Source organism: Terrapene carolina, unplaced genomic scaffold, assembly GCF_002925995.2.
Source record: "Terrapene carolina triunguis isolate 2854851 unplaced genomic scaffold, T_m_triunguis-2.0 Scaffold95, whole genome shotgun sequence".
Classification (NCBI taxonomy): domain Eukaryota; kingdom Metazoa; phylum Chordata; order Testudines; family Emydidae; genus Terrapene; species Terrapene triunguis.
The window spans coordinates 11,392,615-11,420,094 of record NW_020664446.1 but is presented as its reverse complement, the minus strand read 5'-3'; the positions used below and the strand labels follow the sequence as shown (position 1 = coordinate 11,420,094).

Sequence of the window (27,480 nt, the reverse complement as noted above, 5' to 3'; positions counted from 1 at the left end):
AAACCCTTAATATGTTTATGAAAAAGTTAAAAAATAATCCTTTGGCTAAATGATTTTAAAGTTCAAAACAACCTTTTTTCTGTAAACCTGGCATTAGTCCAAAAATGGTTCAATTATGTCCTGACATAGGGATAACGTCCTGGATATTCTCATGCAATCTGAAAGCTAAAGAGATTTACTCATATGCTTTTGAGGGCAGAATCTGGTCTAAAGACACATTTCGCTTCACAGTACTAATTCTAGAATAATAATAAATAATAATAATAAAAAAAGAGTAGGCACTGTTTTTGTTTTTTAAGGTATTTGCCACCATAATACCTGAGCACCTCTCATTAATTAATTAATTCATCCTCAAAAAAAACCCCTGTGAAGTTGAGAAGTATTAATGTACCCATGAGGACTACAGTCACAGAGATGTTGAGACTTGCACAGCATCACAGAGGGCATGTGATGCAGAGCCTGACTTGAACCAGATCTCCTGAGTGTCTTAACCATGAGACCCAGTCTTCTTTTCTTTTTAGTTTTTGGCCTGGGAGAGTTGGGGTAAGATTTGGAGGTTATATTCATCTTCTCTGTACTGGAAGAATACCATCTTGAAAGTAGCTAAGTTACCCGTGTTTCCATTGCAACATAAATAAAGAGGCCATAGAGAAAGTTTACACTGTGGGTGATTAAATACATATATTCTAGTATGAAATGAACAAACTTTACAGATAAATGGAAGTAATGAACTATACATGCATATTACAGAGACTGGGGAGCTTAGAAAAGTCATTAATAATCCACTCGCTCATATGTAATGAATAAACACCCTGAATTTTCTGCAGGATTATATGGATGAATATGAAGAGCACAGAGGGAAAGGAAGCTTTCCTGCTATGATCACTCCAGCTTATCAAAATGCCAAGAAAGCAAATGAACTGGCAAGTGACGTAAGTATAAAACATGAATAATCAATACAATACATAAACAATTAAAAGCAGCAGTTTGTTGAAGTAGTGCTTGGAAGCAGAATGCTAAAATTAAACTAGAAAAACAAACAATGACATTTCACTGCATTGCAGAGCACTAGAGGGCTTGGGGGATTGATGATGTCCGTTATCACCAATGCCAACTATGTATTTAGTAGTTATAGTTGTGAGATTTGCTACAGTAACTCCCATAGTGAGTAAATATAGCTTGAATGATCTGAACAGTTTCTAGTTTTTTGATTATGTTGTAGTATATCTTTAGTACAAAGCAATTGATACTGAGACAAGAGAACATAGTATCCCATTACTTGAACTAATGACTGGGAGAATATAAAGAAACTAAGACCTCCGATGCAGTATAGTTACAGCTGTGTCAGTCCCAGGATATTAGAGAGACAAGGTAGATGAGTTAATATCTTTTATTGGACCAACTTCTGCTGGTGAGAGAGACAAGCTTTCGAGCCACACAGAGTTCTTTCCTTTCCCACATCTGAAGAAGAGCTCTATGTGGCTCGAAAGTTGTCTCTCTCACCTACAGAAGTGGGTCCAATAAAAGATATTACCTTACCCACCTTGTCTTTCTAAGACCTCCTGTGACTGTGGCCTATTTCAATGACAAATCCAGTAATGACCGATTTAAGAATGAATATTTAACCTTCCCTGATTAAAGATGCCATTGTACCAGGTCTCCAACATGCTAAAAATCAAAATTATATTTCCTAATTGGCAATTGTTATGGGGGTTGGTTTTATGGTTTTCTTTTTGCTGTACGGGGGGGATGAACATATCGTAGTATAAGGCAATTAATTTTTTTTTAAAGTCTGAGAAACTGAACGCAGACTCCAAAATCAAATATGAATAATCATAACATTTCAGCACACTCTAAAATATCTTTTGTTTCATAACTTACGGGGTAGAATTTCAAAGTTAGGCATTTGCGATTGCATGAGGTGAGGAGCCTGTCTGTGTACATGTGAAAATTAATTGATTTGTGTGCAGAAGTTAGGCAAAACACAAATATAAACATCCAGACCCAGGGGTAGAATCCTGATCATATTTAAGTCAATGGTAGAACTCCGAATCCAAATTGGCACCTCCTTCACCTCCCTCCTTTTTAAAATAGGGGAGAAGGGGCAAGGGCACGGCAGGCTCAGGGGAGGGAGCCGGGGCAGGGCCAGTGAACACCCCCCAGCATATTGGAAAGTTGGTGCCTGTAGCTCCAGCGTTCATAGAATCATAGCATATCAGGGTTGGAAGGGTCCTCAGGAGGTCATCTAGTCCAACCCCCTGCTCAAAGCAGGACCAATCCCCAACTAAATCCCCAAATGGCCTCCTCAAGGATTGAACTCACAATCCAGGGTTTAACAGGCCAATGCTCAAGCCACTGAGCTATCCCTCCCTCATGAGTTGGTACCTCTACAAGGAGCCACATATTAACTACTGAAGAGCCACATTTGGCTCCGGAGCCACAGATTGGGCACTCCTGCTCTAGTGGATACTTAGTAACCATCTATAATTCTCTGACTGGCATCTTAACATTAGACTACTGAGAATTGAATTCTTTAATAGAATAGAGTACAAGCCTCAATCAGTTTCTAGCCAAGAATCTGCTAGTGATTATTAATATGAAGATGTCTGTTCAAGTAACTAAGAACCAGTGCTGTCCAACCAATGGGAAAACTTTTGAAGAAAAATACTAAATTGTGAAGTGGTTTCATATGAAACAGTCAGATTACATGACTGGTGATTTTCTATGGAGATGATTTTAAGAAGTAACAGCCTGCAATTAATTTACCTTTCCAACTTATTTACCCTTTTGTTCAAGCATATTAAAACTAATAGAAATTAAGGAAAAGTCTTACTCTGCCTCTTCCAGTGAATGGAAATGACAACGATGACAAAAATATCTTTGTTTGGATTATTTTTCCCTTTTTTAGATAAAATACAAAAAGGATCATTCAAAGATGAAAGGGGCAGCCCACTTCCATTCTCTTTCAGCCGAAGACAACTTAGTTCTTAAACAAGCCCAGAATGTCAACAAGCTTGTCAGTGAGGTAAGGAGTCAAATAGAATTATGGACTGATAGGAGAGCAGCCCATACTAGATACAGCTATATCTATTTATCTCTGGCAGGTAAATTCTGCTTTCTCAGGCTAGGAAGGTAAAAAATTGTTGTCCTTAATGACTAGCACACATGAAAACAATCAATGTGTAGTACAGTTATAAAATATGGCCATTCCTTAGGAGAAACATTCAGGGACAGATCCTCAGCTGATGAAAGTTGTAACAGCTTCATTGACTTCAGTAGAGCTTTGAGAAGTTACACAAGCTGAGGATCTTCTCCTCACCTTTCCGTGTTTTTTAAAATGAAAGCATCTCCAGATGAACTAAAATAGCTTTTCTGTTTCTTGAACGACACGTTTCACTGCATGTGTTTTTTCACGTAATTCCTTTCGGCAGGGGTGAAAGTAATATTCAACACTTATCGGTATGGGGGCCGGCCTCAGCCCATCCGTGCTGCCTGGCCCGTGCTGCCCAGGGCTCCAATGGCGATTTAAAAGGGTCCGGGGCTCTGGCCCTTTAAAATCACCGGCCGTGGGGCAGCTGCTCCTTTTGCCCCCCACTGTCAGTGGCCCGGGGTTGGGGGGGAGGAGGCAAAAGGGGCTACGACGCTAAAGTGCTGCCATGGCAGCGCTTTAAGCAGGGTCCTTTGCCATGGCAGTGTATGGGCCGATACTGGCGGCCCACTTTCACCCCTCACTTTCTCCAAGGTACATCTTTCCTTCCTCCTCCTCCTTTTTTTTTTTTTTAAGGAAAAGAAACCAGGAGTGTACATATTATAGACAGAGGAGATCAAGAGATGCAGAATTTTGTTTCAGATAAAGTTTTCCAAAATGTTGTCAATGTGATTTAGTGAATAGATTGTTGGACTGGTAGTCAGGAGACCTGAGTTCTGTTTCTAGCTCTGCCACTGACATGCTGTGTCACCTTGGGAATCTGATCACCTCAGTTCTCCCACCTGTAAAATGGGGGTAATGATACTTGCCTTCTATTGTAAAGTGCTTCGAGCTGTAAACATGAAAAGTGCTACATAAATGCTGAGTATTATTATTTTATTTTTCTGAATTTAAAATGTATATCTTTAGATGAGGCTTAAATACAAGTTCTACACTTAAGAACTTGCAAATTTTTGGGGAAAGATTTGCTTACCTATTTGAATATGAAATCCAAATCCAATATACAGCTGAGCTCTAATTCTGTACCCTGTTCTGCCTCCACATGTACATATGAAGTAATCAATGGGAAACTTGCATGTGAATTAAAGAGAAGAATTAGACCCGTAGTATCAGCACTGCATGTACTAATTAATACTTTCATACAAGGAATTTCAATTTGACTTATAAAGTGACATCACTGTTATAGAGAAAGAGACAGCAGCATATTTCTGATTCTGGCCAACCTCAGGAAGTCCTTTGCATGGCTCTTAGTGCTGTGTTTCTCATTTTCTGGGGTTCGAAACATAAGTAATTTAGGATAATTCAGAAGTGTATATTACGATGTTTTAAAGGGTTTTCTGCAGATAATTGGAAAAATTAACCTTTGAAAAATATATGCAAAATGGGCCAAAATCCAATTTCCATTATACCTGTGCGCCTCTATTAATGTATAGAGAACAGAATCCAGCATCCTGTAAAAGACTGTCGCTTACAAATAATGCAAAAAAGACATATCTGCTTGTAAGAGAATAGTGTACAGGAATTCTCAAACTATTCTGAGTTGTTAAGGCATGTCCACTATTATCCGATTAATGGATGCAGTGTGTCAGGAGTATTCTCCAATTACCCAGAACAATTCAGTGTCAGCTGAAGTGCTAGGACACAATCTCCCACATGCGGGTACTCTTGCGATATCCAGTGTAAGTCTTCTTAGAAGAAACTTTCCATATCTATTTTGTAGCAGTATAACTGAAATAATGTGTCCATCCTTTGGGGGTTCAACTACATAGTCTATTTGTCAGGAACATTAGCATGTATTAATTTGTTCATAGAATTGTGCTGTGATAGCTTTAGAGAAGAAGGATAACTTTTCCAAAATTGATACGTGATTCTGGATGCCTCTGATTTGGGGGCCCCACTTAAGAGGTCTTTAAGGGTATGTCTACACTGCAGCTGGGGGTGAGCCTCCCACCCTAGGTAGACGACTCACATTAGTGGAGCTCAAGCTAACATGGTAAAAATAGCAGTAGGAATGTTGCATCTTAGGCTCGATCTCCTCTACTCAAGCTTAGGTGGGTTTGAGAACCTGAGCCTCAACATCCACGCTGCTCGATGTTTGAGCATACGAGCTCGAGCTCTGCTAGTGTGAATCTATCTGCCTGAACTGGGAAACTCACTCCCAGATGCAATGTAGGCATACCCCAGGGGGCCTCATATGTAGATGCTGAGCAGTCAGCACTTTCTGAAAAACGTCTCATACTAGGGACCCAAAGCAGAGACATCTAAAATCACTATTTGCTTTTTGAAAACGTAGGCCCCAAAATCATCATCAAGGCCATAGGGCTCACTATTGGAAAGGGTAAAATCAGAAGTGTGGAACCTACATTTTACTGTATGCCATATAATAAAATCATTTTATGTTAACTTATCTGAATTTAAGGTATGACTTATGTACATAGATATTTTATGCAGTGAATTCAGATTTTGCTACATCTCACCCTTGTATTTTTTGGCTTCTAAGGTGAAGTACAAGAAGGATCTGGAAAAGAGTAAAGGCCACAGTATTAACTACTGTGAGACTCCCCAGTTCAAGAATGTGAGCAAGATCTCAAAATACACCAGTGATGTAAGTCCTCAGTATCTTGCATGCAGTGCAGTGGAAGTTTAACTTAGCAGCTGCTGGAATCACAGTTCATCTGTGTGTGTTCCATATAAGCCTTGAGTAAAAGCTGCATTGGGAGTTTGAATAGAACAGTCATTTTGTGTGTGTTTGTATAATGCTTAGCGTAACAGGGGCCTGGTCTGTGACAACAGCTCCTAGGCACTACAATAATACAAATAATAATAATTAATATAGGGAAAAGAGATTACTTACTACAATGCATTGCTAATCCAATCAAAAATGACTATTAACATTCTTTGTCACACTTTCATTTACTTCATCACTTATGTCCATGTGTTAATTGAAGTGAAATATATGCAAGATAATCTCAGGAGCCATTTTTTGAGATGTAAATTATTGACCAGAATATAATTAAATATCTGTAAAACTAATGTTTATTATTATTGGTGTAGCAATAACTCATTTTAAAAACATCTTTAACTAAAATACGTTAGTAAGATGATCTCCATCAGCACAAAGGTAGGGCAGAATGGGTGACTATCCTAAATGAGGACACAAAAGAGTATTCATGCAAGAAATTTTCAAATATCATGGGATTAATTCCTTTGTTATAAATAACTCTTTCTCAGTTTAATGATCCATTATTTCTGAGATAAATAATTTTCAGCAATGAAGTGAGAAGGCACCAAATTTGTGTGGCATGTACGTAATTTTGGGAATACAATTGACATCTGTTGAAATGAAGGTCTCTTGGGAGGTGTGTCAATAGTTTTTTTTCTTTTAAGGTGTCAAAATTGTTGTATAATCACGAGGAGTTTTCACACGATAGCAACACTAGTAGATCATTTGAACCGGCTATATTTTCCTATGCTCAGTACCTGTCTCTTTGCTGTAACAGATTGTGAAATGAAATACATTTTCTGAGACAATGTTTGTTTTTGTGTATAGCTTAAATACAGAGAAAAATACCAGAATCAAATGAAAGGTCATTATGAAGGCATTGGCATGGACAGGCGCACTCTGCATGCTATGAAGGTTGGCAGCTTGGCAAGCAATGTAAGTCATTTGCACTTATATTATAGTAGGTACTGCGGTAGTATTCAGTTATGTAGATGTATTCTCTTTTTTTTGTCTTTAATATTAGCAGCCTTCAATTGATGAGAAACCTTAGATCAAATTACGTTGGGAGGTGCTAAGGATGGATGTGCTGAGAAGACTGTAAATCTTGGAAACCCTTCTGCACTAGATTACACATATTTTATTATGCAGGAGAAGTTAAAATAATTCATTTAGGTATCCAATCCTGCAAAATACTGAGCTCCCTCAATTCCCTTGGACGTCAATGGGAGTTGAGGTTGGTCAACACAGTGTAGAGTCAGGTGAAAAAACAATCTTTAATGAAGGTTTCTGAACCCTGTAATTTACTGGATTAGTCACAATGCCATTTTGTTACATATCATTCCTTCAAGTACATTATTTACAAATCTGTAAGAAACTCAAGAACTAAGCTGAAAGATAAAAGAGATATGTCATAGGTGGAAGTTAAGTTAATGCTCCCACTGTTGGCATTGGATTAATTGTGTAGTTGAAAAAGAATCAATTAGTGGCTAAACTATGCAAATAATTTCATTTTCTTTGTCGTTGATGACATTGAACTTACTTTGTTTCTTGTGTTTAATATTAATATTATTGTTTCTCCTTTCCTCTTGACTGATAATTATTCAAACAAATGACAGCTTTAAAAAAAGACTGATTTTTTTTGTTCTCCCTGTGTTTCAGATAGCCTATAAATCTGATTACAAGCACGACAATGTTGACTACAATTACCCAGCTACACTCACTCCTTCATATCAAACAACAAGGAAGTTGGCTCCTTTGAAAGATGTAAATAATCGTATGGGTTTTCATGCTGTTTCTTGTATGGCTCATCTCCTGGAGGAGAAAATCTGACGCCTAGTGTGTGATTTTATCCTGGTGGCAGACAGCTGGTAACACAAGGCTCAGTGGGGTCAGGAAGGCTGGGAGGATTGGGAATGGGATACAGAGGCTGCCAGCCCAAGTCACTGGTTTCAGTTCAGACCAGATTGTTGGTAACCTAAAGGTGAATTGGTGTGGGGAAGTTTACACTACTATTGCCCATACTGTACCTGCTGCATGGATAAATTGAGGACTTCAGTCTACAGTTTGTCATTCTGGCACCTTTCCAAGCACTAAATTCCCCCCCTGAAAATATTAGCTGAATAGGTATAGCTGATCTCTTTTGTGGGTTCTTCAATACTTAATATTCTAACTGCTAATGGGTATTGTATTGCTTCTTCTCCAGCAATAGTTGCATTTTGTCTGTGGAAAGGGCTAGGGAGACAAGGAGGGGAGAAGGAGAATTTGAATTAACTATTCTCTTCCTCTTGCTATGTGGAAGACTTACATCCCCCCAAGAGGTGAAGCAAGAATGTCAAGGGCAGGGACTGTAGGCACCAACGTTTCCCTTATCCAAGAACAGACTGGGCTTGGAGCATTTTAGTCTAGTACATGTTTGCCGTGACTCCAGGCAGGACTTGTGCATGACTGGCATTGCGGCAAAGTGATTTATATGCTCCAAAGAAAGAACCTGCAAACAAATACAGCATTAGGCCAAACCTGTCCAGAGGGTAGAGCTCACTTGAGCAATTTGGATGTGGGTTATGTGTATTACCACACAGCCAACATTCCCAGTTCTCAGATCATCATCAGCAATAAGTACATGTGGTTAAGTTTAAAGAAAAAAAGGAGATTAAAAAGAAGAAAAGAAAGAAACTGTCTGCTGAAGAGAGCCTTAGATATCTACACAGAAAGAGTGAATATATTCTTTTAAGTACACTGATCGCTTTTGGCTTTGTGAGATAAGTCATGCAATTCTTCTAATATGAGTTAACATGGTGGGTAGCAGAAGTGTGTATATGTGCAGGTGTCTCAGATAAAGAGGATCCTATTAAAATGGATTCATAGCTTTAAATGCCTTTGAATTACACTCCACTTCATGGCAAAAAAAAGTTCTTAAAGAACTAGTTTTAAGCAACATACAATTTGCAATGTTTGGTGATTAACTACAATTTATATTAAGAGAATAATAATTGTGTCCTGCAACGTAACCCTGAGGCTTTTGTCAGGAATAGGTTTAAAAGAAAATTTCTTCACGACATTTTATCTTGCATAGTTTGGGGATTTAATATATTTATCTTTATAGATTATTATTGCTGCAACTATATTCATATACTAGGAATTTAGTGCACTCTAATGCACTCCTACTGATGGCTGACATTGAAATGCTTTTTTCCCTGCACCATATATATTTTCCCTTCCATATCAAACTCTTACCATACAAGAAACTTTTATTATCAGTTATTACATTTACTAGTTAAAGACAAGTAGTAATAGAGCCCATTGGAATACAATTTGTTCTGTGTAACTATATGGCAGGACAGACCACTACTGAAGTAAGTTCCTGATTACAAAGATAAAAGGGATTCTAAGGCTATGTTTATACTATGCGGGATCGACACTCTGGTGATCGATACATTGGGGGTCGATTAAGCGGGTCTAGTGAAGACCCGCTAAATTGACGGCAGAGCGTCTCCCGTTGACACAGCGCAGTTTAGACACTGCAGTAAATCGACCTAAGCTACGTCGACTCCAGTTACACTGTTCACGTAGCTGGAGTTGTGTAATTTAGGTCGATTTACTGTGGTAGTGTAGACATAGCCTCAGAGATGATGCAGGATATTAATTTGATAGGAATGCTTTATAGGAACCAATTGAAACTGTGTCTCATTAATAAAATCCACACACTGTGTTTGAGGGAAGTTTGTTTTCAAGTAATAATCTCAGCGCAGGGAATTTTCTGAGGATTAATTACCGGCTATGCTTAATCTCATCCACATCTCCTGGCTTTGGGAATTGTTCTACATGTCAGTTTTTATGACTTAAGTGGTGGGTTTACCCCTAAATTTCAGCTAAACGAAACTTCTCTACCATACCTTTCACATGCCAATCTGAGCATTTCCTTTTTTGTTTCTTATTTTAACTTAGGTAAACTATAGACAAAGCATAGACAAGCTGAAGTACAGCTCTGTTACCAGCACTCCACAAATCATTCAAGCCAAAATAAACTCACAACAGCTCAGTGATGTAAGTCCTGCTGCCATTGACCATCTCTATTTATTAGCGATAAGAAAATATTTTATTTCCTAATGTTCTCACTGCATATGTGTTTTCTTTCTTGTTGATAATAGTTGATAGGTAGGTTTACAACTAAAACCATAGAAAATGAATGAAATTGCTTTCAAGGCCAAGTGGCCACATCAGTAGATCAAGAAATATGAAATGCTTTCTTGAACTTTGAGACGTTATATAACTTCAGTTTCTGGCTATTTGATTTGTTAATACTTGTTTTTATTGGACTTGTCCTACAGGCCTATTTACATTTACTTGGAATTTTCTTTGAATAACTAGGGGAAAGTTATATTTGCCTTTTCTTCTTATTTCCAATTTTGTTTAGTTATTACAGACTTATATTATGGCCCTTAACACATTAAAACAAACAATAATCACTTAAAGTTAGATGGAATTACATTTGGTGTATTGAAGGTAATTTGTTTCATTGTCTGTGGCAGTTGACTTACCGAGCCCAGTATGAGAAAACCAAAATGAATTACACTCTACCACAGGACGTTCCTCAGTTAGTCAAGGCGAAAGCCAACGCTGAGCTATACAGTGAGGTAAGCAAAGTGACTTGCAAATGTAGATCTATGTATTGTCCTCAGATATGAGCAATAATGAACACACGGCTGCTGAGACTGTTCAGGAAGAACTAGGCATCTCTGTTCTGCCTTTATTCAACAATCTGAGACAAAGTTATCCAAATTAGTAGGGATAAAATGTGAAGCACAACCTTGGAATTTGTTCTGAGATCTCATGAAATGACTTGAATTTGACTAGCAGATTAAATGTCCACACCACAAAACTGACCACCCAAATTAGTGCTCATTGGATGTATTACTCTTCTGGCAGGGCTAGTGCGAAGACCAAGGATTTAGATCTTGATCCAAAGCCCACTGAAGTCAGGGGAAAGGCTTTCATTGATTGCATCGGGCTTTGGATCAAGTGCCACTGTTGCCAACTCTCATGATTTATCACAATATTTGGTGCTTTACTTAAACCCGCAACTCTTGGAATCAGACAGAAGACAATTACCCCCCACCCTTTACATTTATTATTTGCTACAAATCTCATTACTTTTAAGCCAATCTCGTGGCAATTCTGCAAGTCCTTAATGGGGATTTCGCACTCCATTGTGCTTCCTCCAATTCAAGGCGGAGGCGTATTGGTGGAACAATGTGGGAAGATGCAGAGTGCCCGTGATGTACAGTTATTATCTCTATTGTTGTGATGGTCATGCCCAGAGGCCCCAACCAGAATTAGCCCCATTGTGGTAGGCGGTGTACAAACACAGAGGTAAAGATGGCCTCTCTTCCAAAGAATTTTGGGTGGGATTTTCAAAAGCAGCTGAGTGAATTGGGCACCTGACTTCCATTGGCTCTCAATCGAAGTTGGGCCCCTGGCTCTTTTAGGCACTTCAAAAATCCCACCCTTACGATCTAAGAACTCCTGCCACCTGCTCTGTGCATAATTGGGGACCACAAGCTCCAGGAATGTTAAATCTGGCCTCTTCCAGAATAAATTATTTAACATAAAATAATAGTAAATAAATATATTATATTTAACTGAGTATATTATATTTTTGTTTAGTTCCTCACGATTTTCCATGGTTGCTTTAGCTGTTTAGGCAGGTATATTCATGTTAGTGACATGCTGTTGTATTTCCGTTCTCAGATTAAGTACAAAGAAGGTTGGGAGAAGACCAAGGGTCGGGGCTTTGAAATGAATCTGGATTCCATGTCTTTACTTGCTGCCAAAGCCTCAAGGGATCTTGCCAGTGATGTAGGTTGTATTTAATTAACTAGGAAGTCAGCAATAGCATAGGGAAATAAATATGTTGTTTCACCTGGGTTTTTAAGCCCTGAATTTTACCGTTGTGCATTCATCTTTCTCGACGGTTGATGAACTCTAGGAAAATTTGTTCAGAATAATTTCTATAGGCAACCAGCCCCACTCTCCGAAAAATTGCTTATTTTTTTTGTGTATATAAAGAAATAAAATTAGAAAAAGAGCAGTAGCTCCATGTCCATGTTGTAAAATTCAGCATTTTGAATTAATTAGACCAACACAAACCTCACCACCTCCAATGCAAGTACTACAAGGCGTGCTTCTTTGATTTGCCTTCTTTAACATAAACACATAGCAGCATGTATATTTAAAAAAAAATCCTAAAAACAAAACCCTACCAAAACAAACCGCTACACTGCATGCATCATTCTTTCCCCCGTGGAGAGGTTGAGGGAGAGAATAATCATGTATGAGAATGGTTAGTCAAGTTGCTTAATGAATTATTGGAAGGCACTCAGATATTACACTGCTGAGGGCAATATAACAACCTATAGAATAGAAGCTGTTTATGTTAAAATGAGTCAACCCCCGAAGACCTTGCTCAGTTTTTGTTTAGAACCCCATTACATATTTGGCTCAATAAGAACATCAGGATTCAATCCAACACATTTTTCTCAAAAACAAAAGAATGATTTAGCTGTTTCAAAGGTTTTATATCTAGAAAAATATTCATGCGAGGAAAGGCTTAGCCCTTCTAATAGGTTAAAGAAGACACAACTAAGGCCAACCTGATTGCCCTTCAGAATTCATAAGCATATTTGAGAGCTCTGAATTGGCTACCAGGCCCTGCACTCAAATGGCCCGTCCCTAAACATACTGCATATCTTTGTGGCAATTGGAAAATGGTCTGTTGTTTACAGTAAATTATTTTCCTCTTCAAAGATTAAATACAAAGAAGAATATGAAAAGACAAAAGGCAAAGCAATTGGAAACAAAGATTCAAGACTTCTGCACTCTTTGCAAGTGGCCAAGATGAGTAGTGAGGTAAATGATTGATTTCTCTTACTTAAAAGATGTTTTTCATCATTATACTATTTTGCTAGTTTAGGGTTGGAGCTCTTGAACACTGCATTGTTGGTATTGATCTTATTTTCAGAAGAGGAAAGCACATTGAACCCTGTCTTGAAAAAACAAACTAAACAAAAACAAAAAAAACAAAACCCATAGACTTTGCAAAGAGTTGCAAGATAAAAGAACAGAGTGAAGTGAGCTGGACCGTGTTATGGATCCACGAGAGGAATTGCCAGTGGAACCTGCAAATCGATGGTCCCATTTTGGGGCTACAATGTGGCCCCTTTTGAAACCTCAGTCCTACAAGTCTTTGCCTAATATGCGGCAGGGTGGGCAAGTTTATTTCACTCTATCGCAAATGATGATGGAGGCTAAGTATAGGTTTTGTGGATAAATAATGCCTGATTATACAGTGATATCAAATAAAGTACTTATAAGCCATTGCTTTCTTTCTTGTTCCTTTATATCCTAGATTGCTTATAAAAAAGGTTTTGAGGAGAGTAAGAGACATTTCCATTTGCCCATGGACATGGTAAACCTGAAGCATGCCAAGAAAGCCCAGGCTTTGGCTAGTGACCTTGAATATAGGAAGAAACTCCATGAGTACACAGTGGTTCCAGAAGACATGAAGACAAAGTGGGCCAAGAAGGCCTATGGACTTCAGAGTGAGGTAAGGTCAGACACCCCATTTTAAATGTTGCTGCAGGTTGAGGGTTGAAGAGTTATCAGGATATATTAGGTGATCAAAATGACTTAATATTCCTTAGCACTTATATATCTGTTTTCATCTTCAAAATGTCGCTTCACAAATGCAGAACTGGCAAGTATGCATACTTTAACTGTCAGACTTGTGTCTCAGTCTAAAACATTTGTTTCCCTCTGTAGCTGCAGTACAGGGCAGATCTGACATGGATGAAAGGAGTTGGATGGATGACAGAAGGGAGTGTTAATATAGAACAAGCCAAAAAAGCAGGAGATCTTGTTAGCGAGGTGAGCCGCACTTTCTGGCTGTTTTTCTGACTGGAAGGTTGAAGCTTGGTTGGCCAGGAGTATAGATGCTGTATGTGTAATGGATTGGGAGACTCAAGTATATTGGAAATTTGAGATATGTCTGAGCCGATGGGGATGGTGCTTGTGCGACAAGGCGGTTTGGGAGATTTTGGATTGTGGTTTGGGAAATATTTGCCCATCATGCAACTATACTCTTCTTCCCTGGAACTTAGTCTTCGCGTTACAGGGCTCTCAGACAGATCTCTGTGTCATCATAATTGTTCCCTCCTACCCTTCTCCATCTGCCTGCACCTTTAGCACTGGGAAACATTGGGATTTGCTGTTTTATTTTGTTTAGGCCGTTTTTCAAATCCTAGTAAAGCGAGGAGCTAAAACAGCACACAGACTTTTAAGTGACATAAATGAAAAATTAGATGTTTCACAACCTTGTTTGAAACTTCCTTGCTCTATGGCCAGTCAGGACTGAACTTGCTCTGAGTCCTTGCTGGCAGCACTAGCTTGCAGCGCTCTTCATTTCTTTTCTTTAGTTCATTCCTGGCCTACCATTGCCATTAACCTCATGGGAATACACTTTCTCAACCTTCTCGCTCCAGTCTAGTGGTAGCGTTGGTGACAGTAAAGCAGGAGGATAGAAAGAAGAAACAATTAGGAGAAGTTTGAAGTTTGAAGAGGAAAAGGAAGGAAAAGACACCTGTTAGAGTTACTGGAAATCACATAGTCTGATACCGTAGGCCTTTGACATCCAACCCTTTACTCCCAAAAATGAAAAATAAATATCAGAACCAAGGGAAGAAGCAACAGCTCAGATCCAATATCTTACTAGAGATGGACTGACATTTACTGCTGTGGCTTGCAATAGTAATGATCACTGCCACAAATATTTAATTTGTGGTGATCTGCCTGACACTAACCTCCTAAGATGAAAGCCCGTATATATTATTTTAAATATTTCTATTTCCAATGAGAAGCTGGCATGTTGTCATTTACTTGCAGAATGTCATTGTGACAAAACCACACTGTTCTTAATCTGCCTCCGTCCCCTCTAAATTCTAAATACAAAGCAAAATGAGCACCTCTTTGAAGGAGAGCATGCTTTTTTAACTTCTGTTTTGTGTGCCGCCGGGAAAGTCCCAGTGTGAACTGATCTGTTCACCTATCAGTTCAAACAGTGGCTTCCACTGCCGAAATGTGATGTAATAGAAACACTCACATATACCCCTGCAACATGGAATGGTTGGTTTGATTGCTGAATCGTTAGATTAATAAACAGTCAATAAAAGTACATAAGAAGAGTTTGCCTGGTCTCCCCATCATACGCTGTCTTGAAATAGTTATGATGTATTTTCTTATACTGTCTCAAAAGCAGACAGAAATTTGTTATTTGCTCTGAAAGGAACACTACACCAGACTCGATTGTTGAGATGAATTCAGAATAGACTTGATCCAAAGGCCATTAGAAAGACTCCTATTGACTTCAGTGGACCTTGGATCAGGCCATTAAGGAATATTATGGTGTATTAATCAGAAGGACAGTCTTAATCATGCAAGGTGAAACTTTGGTTCCTTGCACAAAACCTCTGCAAAAGGGCTCACTGTCGGATACTAATGCACAGGGCTGGGCAGAATGGAATGCTCCTTCTGACACCCAAACCTAGAACCTGTGTGTGGGGCACCTACAGCTGCCACTACAGACAAGCCTCCGTAGTTAGCATCCAGTTGATATTGGAGAAAAGTGCCAGGGTAATATCTTGAATTGTCACAAGGTTCAATATGATATATAGGGAAAAGTTTGTATCAAGAGGGCTAAAATATGTCCTCTGTGCTCCTTGTTAAATAGTACAGCAGCATTAAGCTCTTCCATAATCTAACAAACTACAAAAGGAACAACAGAAACTTGAGTTTGAAAAGGTTTATACCGTAAAATGTGGTGGTAACATGCACTGGGGGGCTCAGGCAATGGGTAATGGCATGCAGAGCCTTTAAACTTCTCTGTTACTGGTTCAAATCCAGGCCAGGAAGGTTGGTCATTGGTCAGTGTGAAACAAGAAAGAGATCTAGGTCATACAGTCAGCATATCTGGCATTAATTAGTATGCATGTTTTCAGTCTCAGCAGAGAGAACATTGATTGGGCATGCATATGGGATTGCTCTCAGCACTAGCAGTCACCTTGCCAGTTCAGGTTCAGAGAGGATAGACTGTGGACGCTTACAATGCTGATACCTGTGCTCTAAACAAAAGACGTCAGTTTCCAGAACTCTCAGTTTTCCCCTTTCGAAAAGCACTGAATTCATTTGGGAAAATAAATGTGATAATTTCTGAATGCTTTTTTTTTTTTTTTTTTTTTTAAATCAGAGAAAGTACAGACAGAAAGCCGATGCTCTAAAGTTCACCAGTGTGGCCGACAGTTCCCAGATCAAACACGCGAAGAAAAGCCAGGAACTGCAGAGTGATGTGAGTCCTCACTGATGCTTTATCATTAACTTGGTAATTCTTGGGGACAGATGGGAACCACTGAAAAAGAAACTGGCTTCAGTTCTGAATCTTGCCATGGCTTTAAATAACTTTGAGCTTTACTTCTTAAATCTTTTATTTTTTTTTTAAACTTTCCCCTGCTTCACAGCTAGAAACCTTTAAACCTGATAGGGAACAGATATATGCAAAGCCTCAGACTTCAGATACTATGGTGATAAGGGCCATATAGGCATCTGGATAGAGACTAAACCAGATCCTTTACAACTTCTGCATTTGGCATGGACCTCTGCTGTTTTTCTTTCCTCAGTGAGACTATTCTTCCTGTCTCACTCAGATCCTTAACTATACCTAGTGCACTTAAGACTGCATCTTTTTGAGCACAAATGCTTAAGCTATTTTTAGGGAAATAAAGGTTTTCTCAAGGGGACTATTTTATTTCCCCAATCCCCTTTCCTTCCTTAGATGTGAGAAATAGAGCAAGGACCCTGTCAGCTGGTATCTGTGAACTCCTGGCTGTGGTGAAGGCCCAGCTGGACCACAACCAGTTTTTAATTTTTCAAAACAAGGGACACCTGTTGTTAAATGTACTGATCACCTAATTTAGTGAGAGTGGTAACTGCTGATAGTGAGATATGTTACATGTTGTGACTTGAACTGAGGACACTGGCAGCTGTCCAGGTATTGCGTGAGCAACACTTAATCCTCAGTTGGTTGGTCTTTCCTAGACAGCTGCCTTCTTTCCTTTTTTGTTCATCTGTGTTTTAATATGTAACCCTTCTGCCAGTGGAGCCGGCAGCAACCAGGGCTGGGTTCAATATCTAGGGGTTCCTTCTCAACAATACAACACGGAACCGGCTCAAGCCCCCACCCAGTAACCTGGGAAAATTACACACCACCGCTGGGCGCCTCTGAGAAGCAATACTTCCCCACTCGCAAGCACAGAGTCTGAGTGTAGAAAAGAAACTTTTAATGAAAGATGGGATGTCTCTGGACATTAATTAGGGAAAATTGCTACAAGCAGGATTCATAAGCATAAAACTGTGAGCAGGACGCCCATCCCAGAGTGTGTGGGGCAGAGCCTTCTGCCTCATGTTCTTCAGTTTTACAACCAAAAGTTCCTTTTCTGTGCCCCTCTCTGCTCCCTCACCGTACCCCACTCACAGTGGTTGTCCTTGGTCAGTGAGGATCCAGGGTTGAGAGGTGCATCTGTGTGAGTTCACTTCCCACCCAGGGAAGAAGGCACCTGGCTTGCTCTGCCATCTAAGCACTTGCTTTAGCTGGCTGCCCCACCAGCCATGGTTCCTCTCTGCTGGCTACCCTGCTAGCTGCTCGTTCCACTCCCGCCGGCCGCTCCCACTGGCCGACTGTCAGTTACCTTCTGCTGGCACCTGCCTCTCTGCTATGACCACTGCAGGTCAGTCTCTTAGTGATTTTCAATATTTAGCAGGTGGGGCAGAAACGCTGTCCCACCACGAGTGATTTCAGCTCTCATTTAAGCACTTAAAATGCCAAAGGCTCCTAATGGAGCCTATTTAGCTCTATCTTTGAACAGTGAGGAGGAGCAGGTTAAACCAGACCAGGAGATCCTTAGGGAAGAGTCCACACCTACTGGCTGGGACACCAAACCTCCACCCCCCCCCACCTCTTACTTTTCATTCCCCCTGCTTTCAATACTAAAGTGATTTACAGAAGAACATAAGAATGGCCATACTGAGTCAGACCAAAGGTCCGTCTAGCCCAGTATCCTGTCTTCCGACAGTGGCCAGTGCCAGGTGCCCCAGGGGAAGGAACAGAACAGGTAATCATCAAGTGATCCATTCCCTGTCGCGCATTCTCAGCTTCTGGCAAACAGAAGTTAGGGACACCATCCCAATACCAGCCAAAGTTGATCACTTTGAGCAACACAGCTCTATCTGCTGGATATCTTGGCAGAGGTGGTGTGTTCATGTAAATACAGTTTGCTCCTGAAGCCTCTGCCCCTCCCAGCTAGCTGTCAGGGGAGAACTCATTCAGATCCTGCTGACAAATACTTGGCACTTGCATTTTTGCATCCATATAGCTCAAACTTCTTTAAAAAGTTGGTTTTAAAAGTGAATCAGAAAAGCACGTAGGTCTCCTGAGTCTCTTCTCTTTTGTCTTATCCACTAGATTACTCTGCCTCCCTATAGCTATAAAGAATATATCTTGAGGCAAGTTTGGTAGCCCTGGAGTTAGAGTTCTGTGCCACTTTGTGGGAGACACAACTTCCCCCACCCCTTTCAATCTCGATGAGATGCAGGATGTTGAGCCTTTAAGCAAAATGTAGCTCTGAATGCAGCAACCTTCTAGTCAATCCACGAGCAACTTCAATGGGTTCTGAAGTAGAGTGTCTCATCCTGGAATGTACGCGCCGTTAGAAATGCACTGAGATGTAAAATGGAGGTGGTTGCTGCTTCAGACCATTAAAGATCCTTGGCACTTTCATTTAAAGCAGGGGTGTTAGCCCTGGCCAAATTAGAATGTGGTTAATTATATCCAGCTCACATAAATACCCCCTGCAGATTTAGTTGCATTCTGTATTCTTTTTCATTTCCTGCCCATTGCTGTGTGCTATTAAACAACTTAACTCATTCCATGACAGAGGCAGCTACATTTCCATGATAGATGAAGTAATGTCTTGTGTAAACTTTGTACAGAACATTAGTTTGTATCAGCTTGTATGTCTATTGAAATAAAGTACTTTGGGATGAATAGCTCTGTATAAATATATCATTATCCCTCCCTCTTTGGCTAAGGAAGACCAATGAGGCACAGGAAATTGAGGAAAGGTAGTATAGATCAGGGTAAAATAGAGAATCCCAATAAAAGGGTGTTTATTATTTTATCAAGTGTGTGTGTTTTATATCGCATCACTGACAATTAATAATAAATGAATTGGCTAACCTGGAATTGATTTAGGCTTTATGGGAGAACATCTCAATTCAGGTTTTGGAAAAAGGATCCTGATTTTAAAGACTAAATCATCAAGTAAATTTCCCTTTAAATATTCTTGCCTGTTTCTTCCCATAGACTCAATTGTCATTTGAAATTGAACATAACCTGATGCTACTGACATTATTTGTTTTGTTTTCTATGGACAGGTTGCATACAAGTCGGGAAAAGAGCAGTTTCTTCATCATTACACCATCAGCAAAGACGAACCTCTCTTCATACAGGCCAGAGCAAATGCTGCAAATATTAGTGAGGTGCTGTATGGTTGGGGCTGGGCACCACCCCTTTAACTTATCAAATGGTATTTACTGCTGTTGAAATAATTGCTCTATAGTTAATAGAAGGACATTTCCCTTAAGCTGATCTGAATGTTTAAATTCAAAAACTTCAGAACCAAATTATTTGCTTTTGCTTGAATACCTGGCTGGTCCCAGTACTGCTCTGAAGGCTCCGATCCTTCACAGTCTTTAACACATTCTCAACTTACTCATGTGAGTAGTCTCACTAGTTTTAGTGGCACATGAATAGTTCCTTTCAAATCAATGGGGTGCGATTTGTGGAGGAAATATTACTCAGTGTGAGTAAAGGTATCCGAATCAGGCCCTTAAACTAAGTTGTTTGGGACAGGGGCCGTCTCTGACTACCATACTGGAGCTACAATCTTATATGGATCTCTGTGTGCTACTGTAATGCAAATTATATTTGTGTTATTGATAATAAAGTAGTGTTGTTACTGATATCTCTTTAGAAATTGTACAAGAGTAGCTGGGAGAAGCAGAAGGAAAAAGGATTTGAACTTCGTCTTGATGCACTGTCTTTCTTGACAGCTAAGGCAAAGAGGGATCTGGCAAGTGATGTGAGTATAGATTCTAATTAGATGGTATTCCATAATTAACCTGATGGTTTGTTGTAGAAAAATATAAACCTTCTCAACAAACCTGACCATGCAACCTCTTCCCCAGCCCCTTCTAGCCCTTAGGGTGAATGTTCAGAACCAGAAACTGACCAAAAATTTGCAAGTGGCACTGCAGAATAATGCATCTAAGTCACTGGTCTGGCCAATAAGCCAGAAAATTTCTGGGAGAGAGAGGCTGTTTTTCAAAGAAATAAAGATTATTTTGGCTGAATTTTTTATCTTTTTAGATTATGACATGTAATATTGAAAAACAGCTTCCTCTTTTAGGTAAGCCTAAAGCCACTCTGATTCCCTTTTGGAAACAGACATGTTGATTACTTGCATGGAAAGCTCACGAGCCTTAGAGACTAGATCTTGCTCCGTTTTCTTTCCTGTGCTACTGTGAAATCATAGGCATCTCAAAATATAATTGTCATTGGGAATCATCATTCATAGAAACATAGAATATCAGGGTTGGAAGGGACCTCAGGAGGTCATCTAGTCCAACCCCCTGCTCAAAGCAGGACCAATCCCCAACTAAATCATCCCAGCCAGGGTTTTGTCAAGCCTGATCTTAAAAAAAACTCTAAGGAAGGAGATTCCACCACCTCCCTAGGTAACCCATTCCAGTGCTTCACCACCCTCCTAGTGAAAAAGTTTTTCCTAATATCCAACCTAAACCTCCCCCACTGCAACTTGAGACCATTACTCCTTGTTCTGTCATCTGGTACCACTGAGAACAGTCTAGATCCATCCTCTTTGGAACCCCCTTTCAGATAGCTGAAAGCAGCTATCAAATCCTCCGTCATTCTTCTCTTCTACAGACTAAACAATCCGAGTTCCCTCAGCCTCTCCTCATAAGTCATATGCTCCAGCCCCCTAATCATTTTTGTTGCCCTCTTTCCAATTTTTCCACATCCTTCTTGTAGTATGAGGCCCAAAACTGGACACAGTACTCCAGATGAGGCCTCACCAATGTCGAATAGAGGGGAATGATCACGTCCCTTGATCTGCTGGCAGAGCCCCTACTTATACAGCCCAAAATGCCATTAGCCCTCTTGGCAACAAGGGCACACTGATTCGTATCCAGCTTCTCATCCACTGTAACCCCTAGGTCCTTTTCTTCAGAACTGCTGCCTAGCCATTCGGTCCCTAGTCCTCATTGATCTGTTGTGTTTCTAGTGGGATCCTGCAGGGATTGGTTCCTGGTCCTTTGCAATTTAATGTTTTTGTCAATGACCTGGAAGAAAATATACAATCATCACTGATAAAGTTAGTATATGAAACAAAAATTGGGGCAGTGGTAAATAATGAAGGGGACAGGTCACTGATACAGAGCGATCTAAATGGGTAAGTGAGACACTCCAACAATATGTGTTTTAATACCACTAAATGTAAATGTATACACATAGGAAGAAAGAATGTAGGCCATATTTACAGGATGAGTGACTCTATCCTGGGAAACTGTGATTCTGAAAAAGAGTTGGGGGTCATGGTGGATAATCAGCTGAACATCAGCTCCCAGTTCAACATTATGGCCGAAAGAGCTAACCCGATCCTTGGATGCATAAACAAGGGGATCTCAAGTAGGTGTGTAAGCGGGTGCAGACTCACCCCTGCGGCGCCTCCTGCTGGTTGTCCTCGGGAGTTAGCATCCAGCCTCTGGAGTGCCCTCTTCAGGCTGGTGTCTCGCTGCCACTACTGGCCCCCGTGTCCCTCTCAGGACCCTTTAACTGGGTGCTGCTCCCTGGCAGTACCCCCACAATTCTAGGTCTCCCCCTCCCAGGGGAACCCCCACCCACTATTCCCACTTCGCCTCAGTCTTTGCTACTGCCCAGTCTCCATCTCGCCCCCGTTCACTGGGGCAGACTGCAGTATAAGCCACTCATCACAGGCAAAGGGGTTCGGACCTGCTGCCTCTGCGTACCCATGGGCTGCCCCATTGCAACCCTGCACCTATTTGGCCTATAGTCAGACCTGCAGCCTGGGGCTTTCCAGGCTGGAGCTCCCAGCTCCCCTGGCCCTTCCCCAGCCCTGCTCCCAATCTAGGTGTCTTGCTTAGGTCCCTGCAGCCAGGCCCTTCTCCCTCTACATACAGAGGGAGACTGACTGGGCTCCTGGCACACTGCCTCTTATAGGGGCCAGCTGGGCCTGATTGGGGCATGGCCACAGCTGAACCTACTTTCCCCAATCAGCCCAGGCTTCTTGCCCCAGCCCCAGCCCTCTCCTGAGCTGTTTTAAACCCCTCAGGGCAGGAGCGGGTAACCACCCCGCTACAAGGCGTAGAGAGGTTATTTTTACCTCTATCTTTGGGACTGGTGCAATCGCTGCTGGAATACTGTGTCCAGTTCTGGTGTCCATAATTCAAGAAGGATGTTGACAAATTGGGGAGGGTTCAAAGAAGAGCCTCAAAAATGATTAAAGGATTAGAAATCGTGCCTTATAGTGATCGATTGTGCTCTTTCAGTCTATTTACCTTAACACAGGGAAGGTTAAGAGAGGACAAGTACACTCTGTAGGTATCTACATGGGGAACAAATATTTATAATGGGCTCTTCAGTCTAGCAGAGAAAGGTGTAACATGATCCAATGACTGGAAGTTGAAGCTAGACAAATTCAAACTGGAAACAAGGCATGAATTTTTAACAGCGAGAGTAGTTAACCATTGGAAAAACTTCCCAATTATCATGGTGGATTCTCCATCACTGGTAATTTTTAAGTCAAAACTGCATGCTTTTCTAAAAGATCTGCTGTAGGAATTATTTTGGGGAAATTCTATGGTCCTTTATGGCCTTGGAATCTATGAATCTTTGAGGAGAGTTCAGTTTCCAAATGTGGATCTCACTACTGTAGTGTTTCTACCAGAGACGGAAAGGCAAATGCATTTTGGGAGAACCTGAATAATGGCAAAAATGAAATGCCGTCTTTACTTTAAGTTACCATTTGATTGTTAATAAATGGCTACAGCCCAGCTGCATCTCTTTGTATCTATGATCCATTTTTTCTTCTTCACAGATAAAGTATAAGGAAAGTTATGAGAAGACCAAGGGTAAATTGATTGGAGTGAAAGACGTGAAAGCAGACTCACAGATAGCGCATTCTCTCCAAATGTCCAAGTTACAGAGTGATCTGGAGTATAAGAAGGCATCTGAGGACACAAAGTCTCAGTTTCATGTCTCCATGGATATGATAAACCTTGTCCATGCCAAAAAGGCTCAGAATTTGATCACAGATAGAGGATATAAGACAACCCTGCATTGTTATACTGCTCTGCCTACTGACATGAAAGTGGAATGGGCCAAGAAGGCCTATGGTTTGCAAAGTGATGTAAGTTCACAATCTCATACATTGCTTAACTGTTTTATTCCGCTCTTTCAGATGGTTAGGACTTAAATGAATTTCTATAGCTCATGAATTAAAATCTAGGTTTATACATTTAGGACCAGAAAAATATACCTTATACATTGACAAAATCCATTTAGAACATAAGAACATTTGAATAAATGAAACTTTTTGTCATGGACAAATGTTTTTTTGGATCTGAAAATGGAGTCCTTAGAATCAGCACATATTTGCCCGGTTCAGTATGTCAAGTCTTTGTGCTTGCATAGCATCTTGCAGACACTAAGTAATCCTCAGGACTCTCCCGTGAGGTTTATTATTCACCTTTTGCAAACAGGTAAACTGAGGTAGAAAGAGGCTAAATAATTTGCCCAAGATGATGACAGAATCAGTTACAGAACCCAAGAGTCCAGAGTCCGGTCTCTTGCTTTAACCACTAGAGACACTGCCTCCTTTATGTGAAAGTGATATGTGTTTGCTGTAAGACCGACTTGCCTCTTTAATGAGTGAGGCTGGGCTTTTTCAAAGGCACCTAAGGGAATTAGGTGCCCAAATCTCCTGGCAATTTGGTGATAATTGTGGGCCTAACTCCCTTAGGCTCATTTGAAAATTGCAGCTTTGATGACTGGCTATTTTGTTGCTTGGGGGCAGGATGGTGAGAAGCGGGGGCTTGGTCTCTCGTTGTAATTGCTGAATAGAAAAATTTCACCAGTGTTAGGGGAAAGTGTTCATTTAAACACCCTTCACCGTTCAAGGTCCTTGGACGATATCAGCTGAGACCATTTCCCCTCATTGTGACATTTTAAGTGTTACAAGAAATCCTCTGAAACAGATCTATACCCTCAGAATCCTCATTGTCTCTGCAGTGTCCTTTTAAACAAAGAATATCCAGGAAGATACTGCATACGATGAAACAAGCCTACTTTTTGTATTCAGAGTAAGAATTGAAGATGACAGTGAGGGAACAGGCCAACCTTTTTAAAAGATTGCCTTGCAAAGCATACAGCAGAACTGATAATAGATGGCTATACTGCCGTCTCTCTGTATTTTTTTTGTTTTACCTGCAATTGCGCAGCCGTGGATAAAACAAAAGCAGGCACTAATTTGACTCAGTTGGTGTTCCCAATATGTCTGAATCCTCTAATGGCACTTTAAATGTATGAGCACCAACAATGGGGCATTTTTTCCCTTTGTCAGAACCAATACAGAGCAGATTTGAACTGGATGAAAGGAGTTGGATGGATAGCTACTGGGTCATTAAATGTGGAGCAGGCTAAGAAGGCAGGAGAACTCATTAGCGAGGTGAGATTTCATGACAGCATGTAACAGAACTTGCTGCATAATGTGTGCAAAATGTCTGTATAAAATTAAAATAATTTCCACTCAAAGGGGAAAGAAAAAGGCATACCACATGAAAGCCCTCAAAACCAGGAATAGGACTGGTAATTAGAGGGAAACCAGATACCAAACACACACCAGTAGGAGTCCATCTAGCCTTTGCAAAAACAAAGCAGGTGACAAATGATATTATGAATAATAATGACAATCAAACAGTGCTCAATTGCTACCTACTAGCCTACCTTTTTAATGAAGCAAAACCAGGAGAGATGATGAAAAGATGCACTTATTGCACCCAGAGCCTCCTTTTGTACACGTTCTTTCTTTCTCTCTTTTTTGTATATATTCACATCGGACATGGACATCCATGTGGATCTCTCTCGATCCAGCTGTCTGTCTCTGTGGATTCTGATCCTTATTATCCCCGTGACTCCCACATTACCCACTCAAAAAGAATGCTCTTTAGATGAGCTCGAGAATCCTTTGTGCCTGTTTTTGCGGTCCTTCAAAGGAGCCACTGGCAGAATCAGTTCAATAGTTTGCAGATTTCTGAAGGAGGGCCTGTTGACCAAATCTTCATCAGTAGAAAACTGAAAGACTTACAACACGTTAGATAGCCAGTGGTAAAACCTAGAGGGGTCACCTGTCCACACATTGAGTATAAAGATGCACCAAATAATTTAGCTTTTCAGTTATCCTTTAGCATGTGGCTAAGTGCTGGCAGTATTGACATATTTCCATATAATCTTCAGCAGTAAGAGAAAACAGACTTTTAAAAGACAGTTGACCACATATTCGGCCAGATCCGCTAAAGCCAATGGAACTCTGCCTGTTTATACAAGCTGGGAATCTGGCCCACAAACTTTTAAATCATGCAGATGTCACAAAAATCTGCATTTCATTGTCACTAACTGGACACCACTGTCAGTAGAGAGGCCAGTGTTTCAGTAGGATATGAAGGCTGAACCCCTTGAAGTGGTCCCTGTAGGTGAGGTTTGGCCCACATTGGCAGGATAGTATAGCAAAGTTGCATTGCTACTGCCTATGTTGTGTCTATTCAGTCTTCGAATACAGAACTTCAGACTCCAAGACTGTTAATCTGGCCTTTTTTATGAACACTAAATAATATTGTTTGTTTATTTAAAAGTCTGACTGCGGCTGGCAAGATGGGATTAAAAAGCATCTCCAAGAGCAGTATCTCTCAGCACTTAATTAAATGAATTTCTAGTCAATTACTCTACAGATCTGTTTTCAGTTTAGGACAAATTCTGAACCACCTTCATCTCTATAAAGTCTGTAGGTCTTACAGGTTGTTCATCACTTAAGGATTTGGCCCTGTAGCTTAAAAATTGTGTTAAGGGATGTAACAGGGATAGGGATTTAGACTTGGGCATTGAAATCTGAGCAGTTTCTAAAAGAGCCACAAACGCCCCGCTCAGGCAGCAGGACTCTGTGTGGAGTGGAGATAAGACTGAAGATGGAAGTAGTACAGCCTAATGCAGGAAGAGTGGGTGCTGATTTGACTGCTACACGTGTACGGCCTTCAAGGATTGGGCCATATGGACAAAGTGTAAGCTTGACAATATGCAGCCTTCATTTTTATTATTTATATTTCAAGACCTCTCAGAAGATCCTATGGGCCCTTTCAAATAAGCGGAATTAATCTCAGCACCTATAAAATATGCAGCAATAATTAAACACAGTATTAGTGATCTCAGTGCAGTTTGCCATGCTCAGGTGTTAGCAGGAAATATAAAACTCCCATCAAGAAGTGTAATCACGGCCTTTTTTAGCGCAGTTCGAGTGGGTACCATTTCTTGCTTAAAGGAACTATAAATAAAAAATGTAATCAATTGTACTGTGTTTGAAGCCACTTAAAAAATGCTTTCTTACCATGGGTCCCAGAGTATTCTAGTAGGCATAATCTGATTTTGAAATGTTTCCTTTATATTTAGGTAGAAATGCTTTAATATTAATCGGTAAATGGCTATTGTTAAATTGAAACAAATATTAATCTGAAAGTACCTAGGACATAAAGATGAGGAAAGAGGAATTATAATTATGTTCACAAATTCACTCTAATCTCGAGCAACCTATGATTTTTCCCTTTCAAATAGCATGAAAGAGCAGCACAAAATTCACAGCTTTGATCTTTTTTCTGCTCAACAGAAGAAGTACCGTCAGCATCCATGTGCTTTGAAGTTTACCAGTATTAAAGACACTCCTGAGATGATCCAGGCTAGAATTAGTTATAACCAGGCTGTGGATGTAAGTTATAATGTATATGCATTATGATTATAAGAGTGGTATCCTCTTTGAACGACCTGACTGAAGAACTGGTTTTCTCTTTCTCTCTCTAAGATTATTCTTGGGAACCATGAAGCTTCTATGTTCTAGTGAGGTGCACCTTACAAAGGGCATGATTTTTACTTAGTATGGAAGTCTTCTACCCACAGAGCTCCCATTGAAGTCAATGGGGCTTCCACACACAGAAGGCTTTCTATACAAAAATATTTTGCAGGAATATGATTTGGGAGTGGGACTGACCTGCCTTCCATATTTAGAAATTTTTGACCTTTTGAGGTCTA

The 27,480-nt window shown here is 40.3% G+C and overlaps 1 protein-coding gene across 3 annotated transcripts in view; it reads left to right on the top strand.

Annotated features, from left to right (window-relative positions):
- Positions 1–27,480, top strand: part of NRAP (nebulin related anchoring protein) — a 66,803-nt gene that overhangs the window by 18,233 nt on the left and 21,090 nt on the right. The window contains exons 10-26 of one of the 3 annotated variants that reach the window (XM_026650949.2): positions 828–932; positions 2,909–3,025; positions 5,709–5,813; positions 6,759–6,866; positions 7,590–7,694; positions 9,876–9,974; positions 10,460–10,564; positions 11,679–11,786; positions 12,735–12,836; positions 13,336–13,533; positions 13,749–13,853; positions 16,228–16,326; positions 19,467–19,571; positions 20,066–20,173; positions 23,228–23,539; positions 24,752–24,856; positions 27,062–27,160. In XM_026650949.2, coding sequence (XP_026506734.1) covers positions 828–932; positions 2,909–3,025; positions 5,709–5,813; positions 6,759–6,866; positions 7,590–7,694; positions 9,876–9,974; positions 10,460–10,564; positions 11,679–11,786; positions 12,735–12,836; positions 13,336–13,533; positions 13,749–13,853; positions 16,228–16,326; positions 19,467–19,571; positions 20,066–20,173; positions 23,228–23,539; positions 24,752–24,856; positions 27,062–27,160 — 2,085 coding nt within the window. The remainder of the gene's footprint in view (positions 1–827; positions 933–2,908; positions 3,026–5,708; positions 5,814–6,758; positions 6,867–7,589; positions 7,695–9,875; positions 9,975–10,459; positions 10,565–11,678; positions 11,787–12,734; positions 12,837–13,335; positions 13,534–13,748; positions 13,854–16,227; positions 16,327–19,466; positions 19,572–20,065; positions 20,174–23,227; positions 23,540–24,751; positions 24,857–27,061; positions 27,161–27,480) is intronic. The other 2 variants (XM_029911350.1, XM_029911349.1) reach the window with 2 other exon arrangements.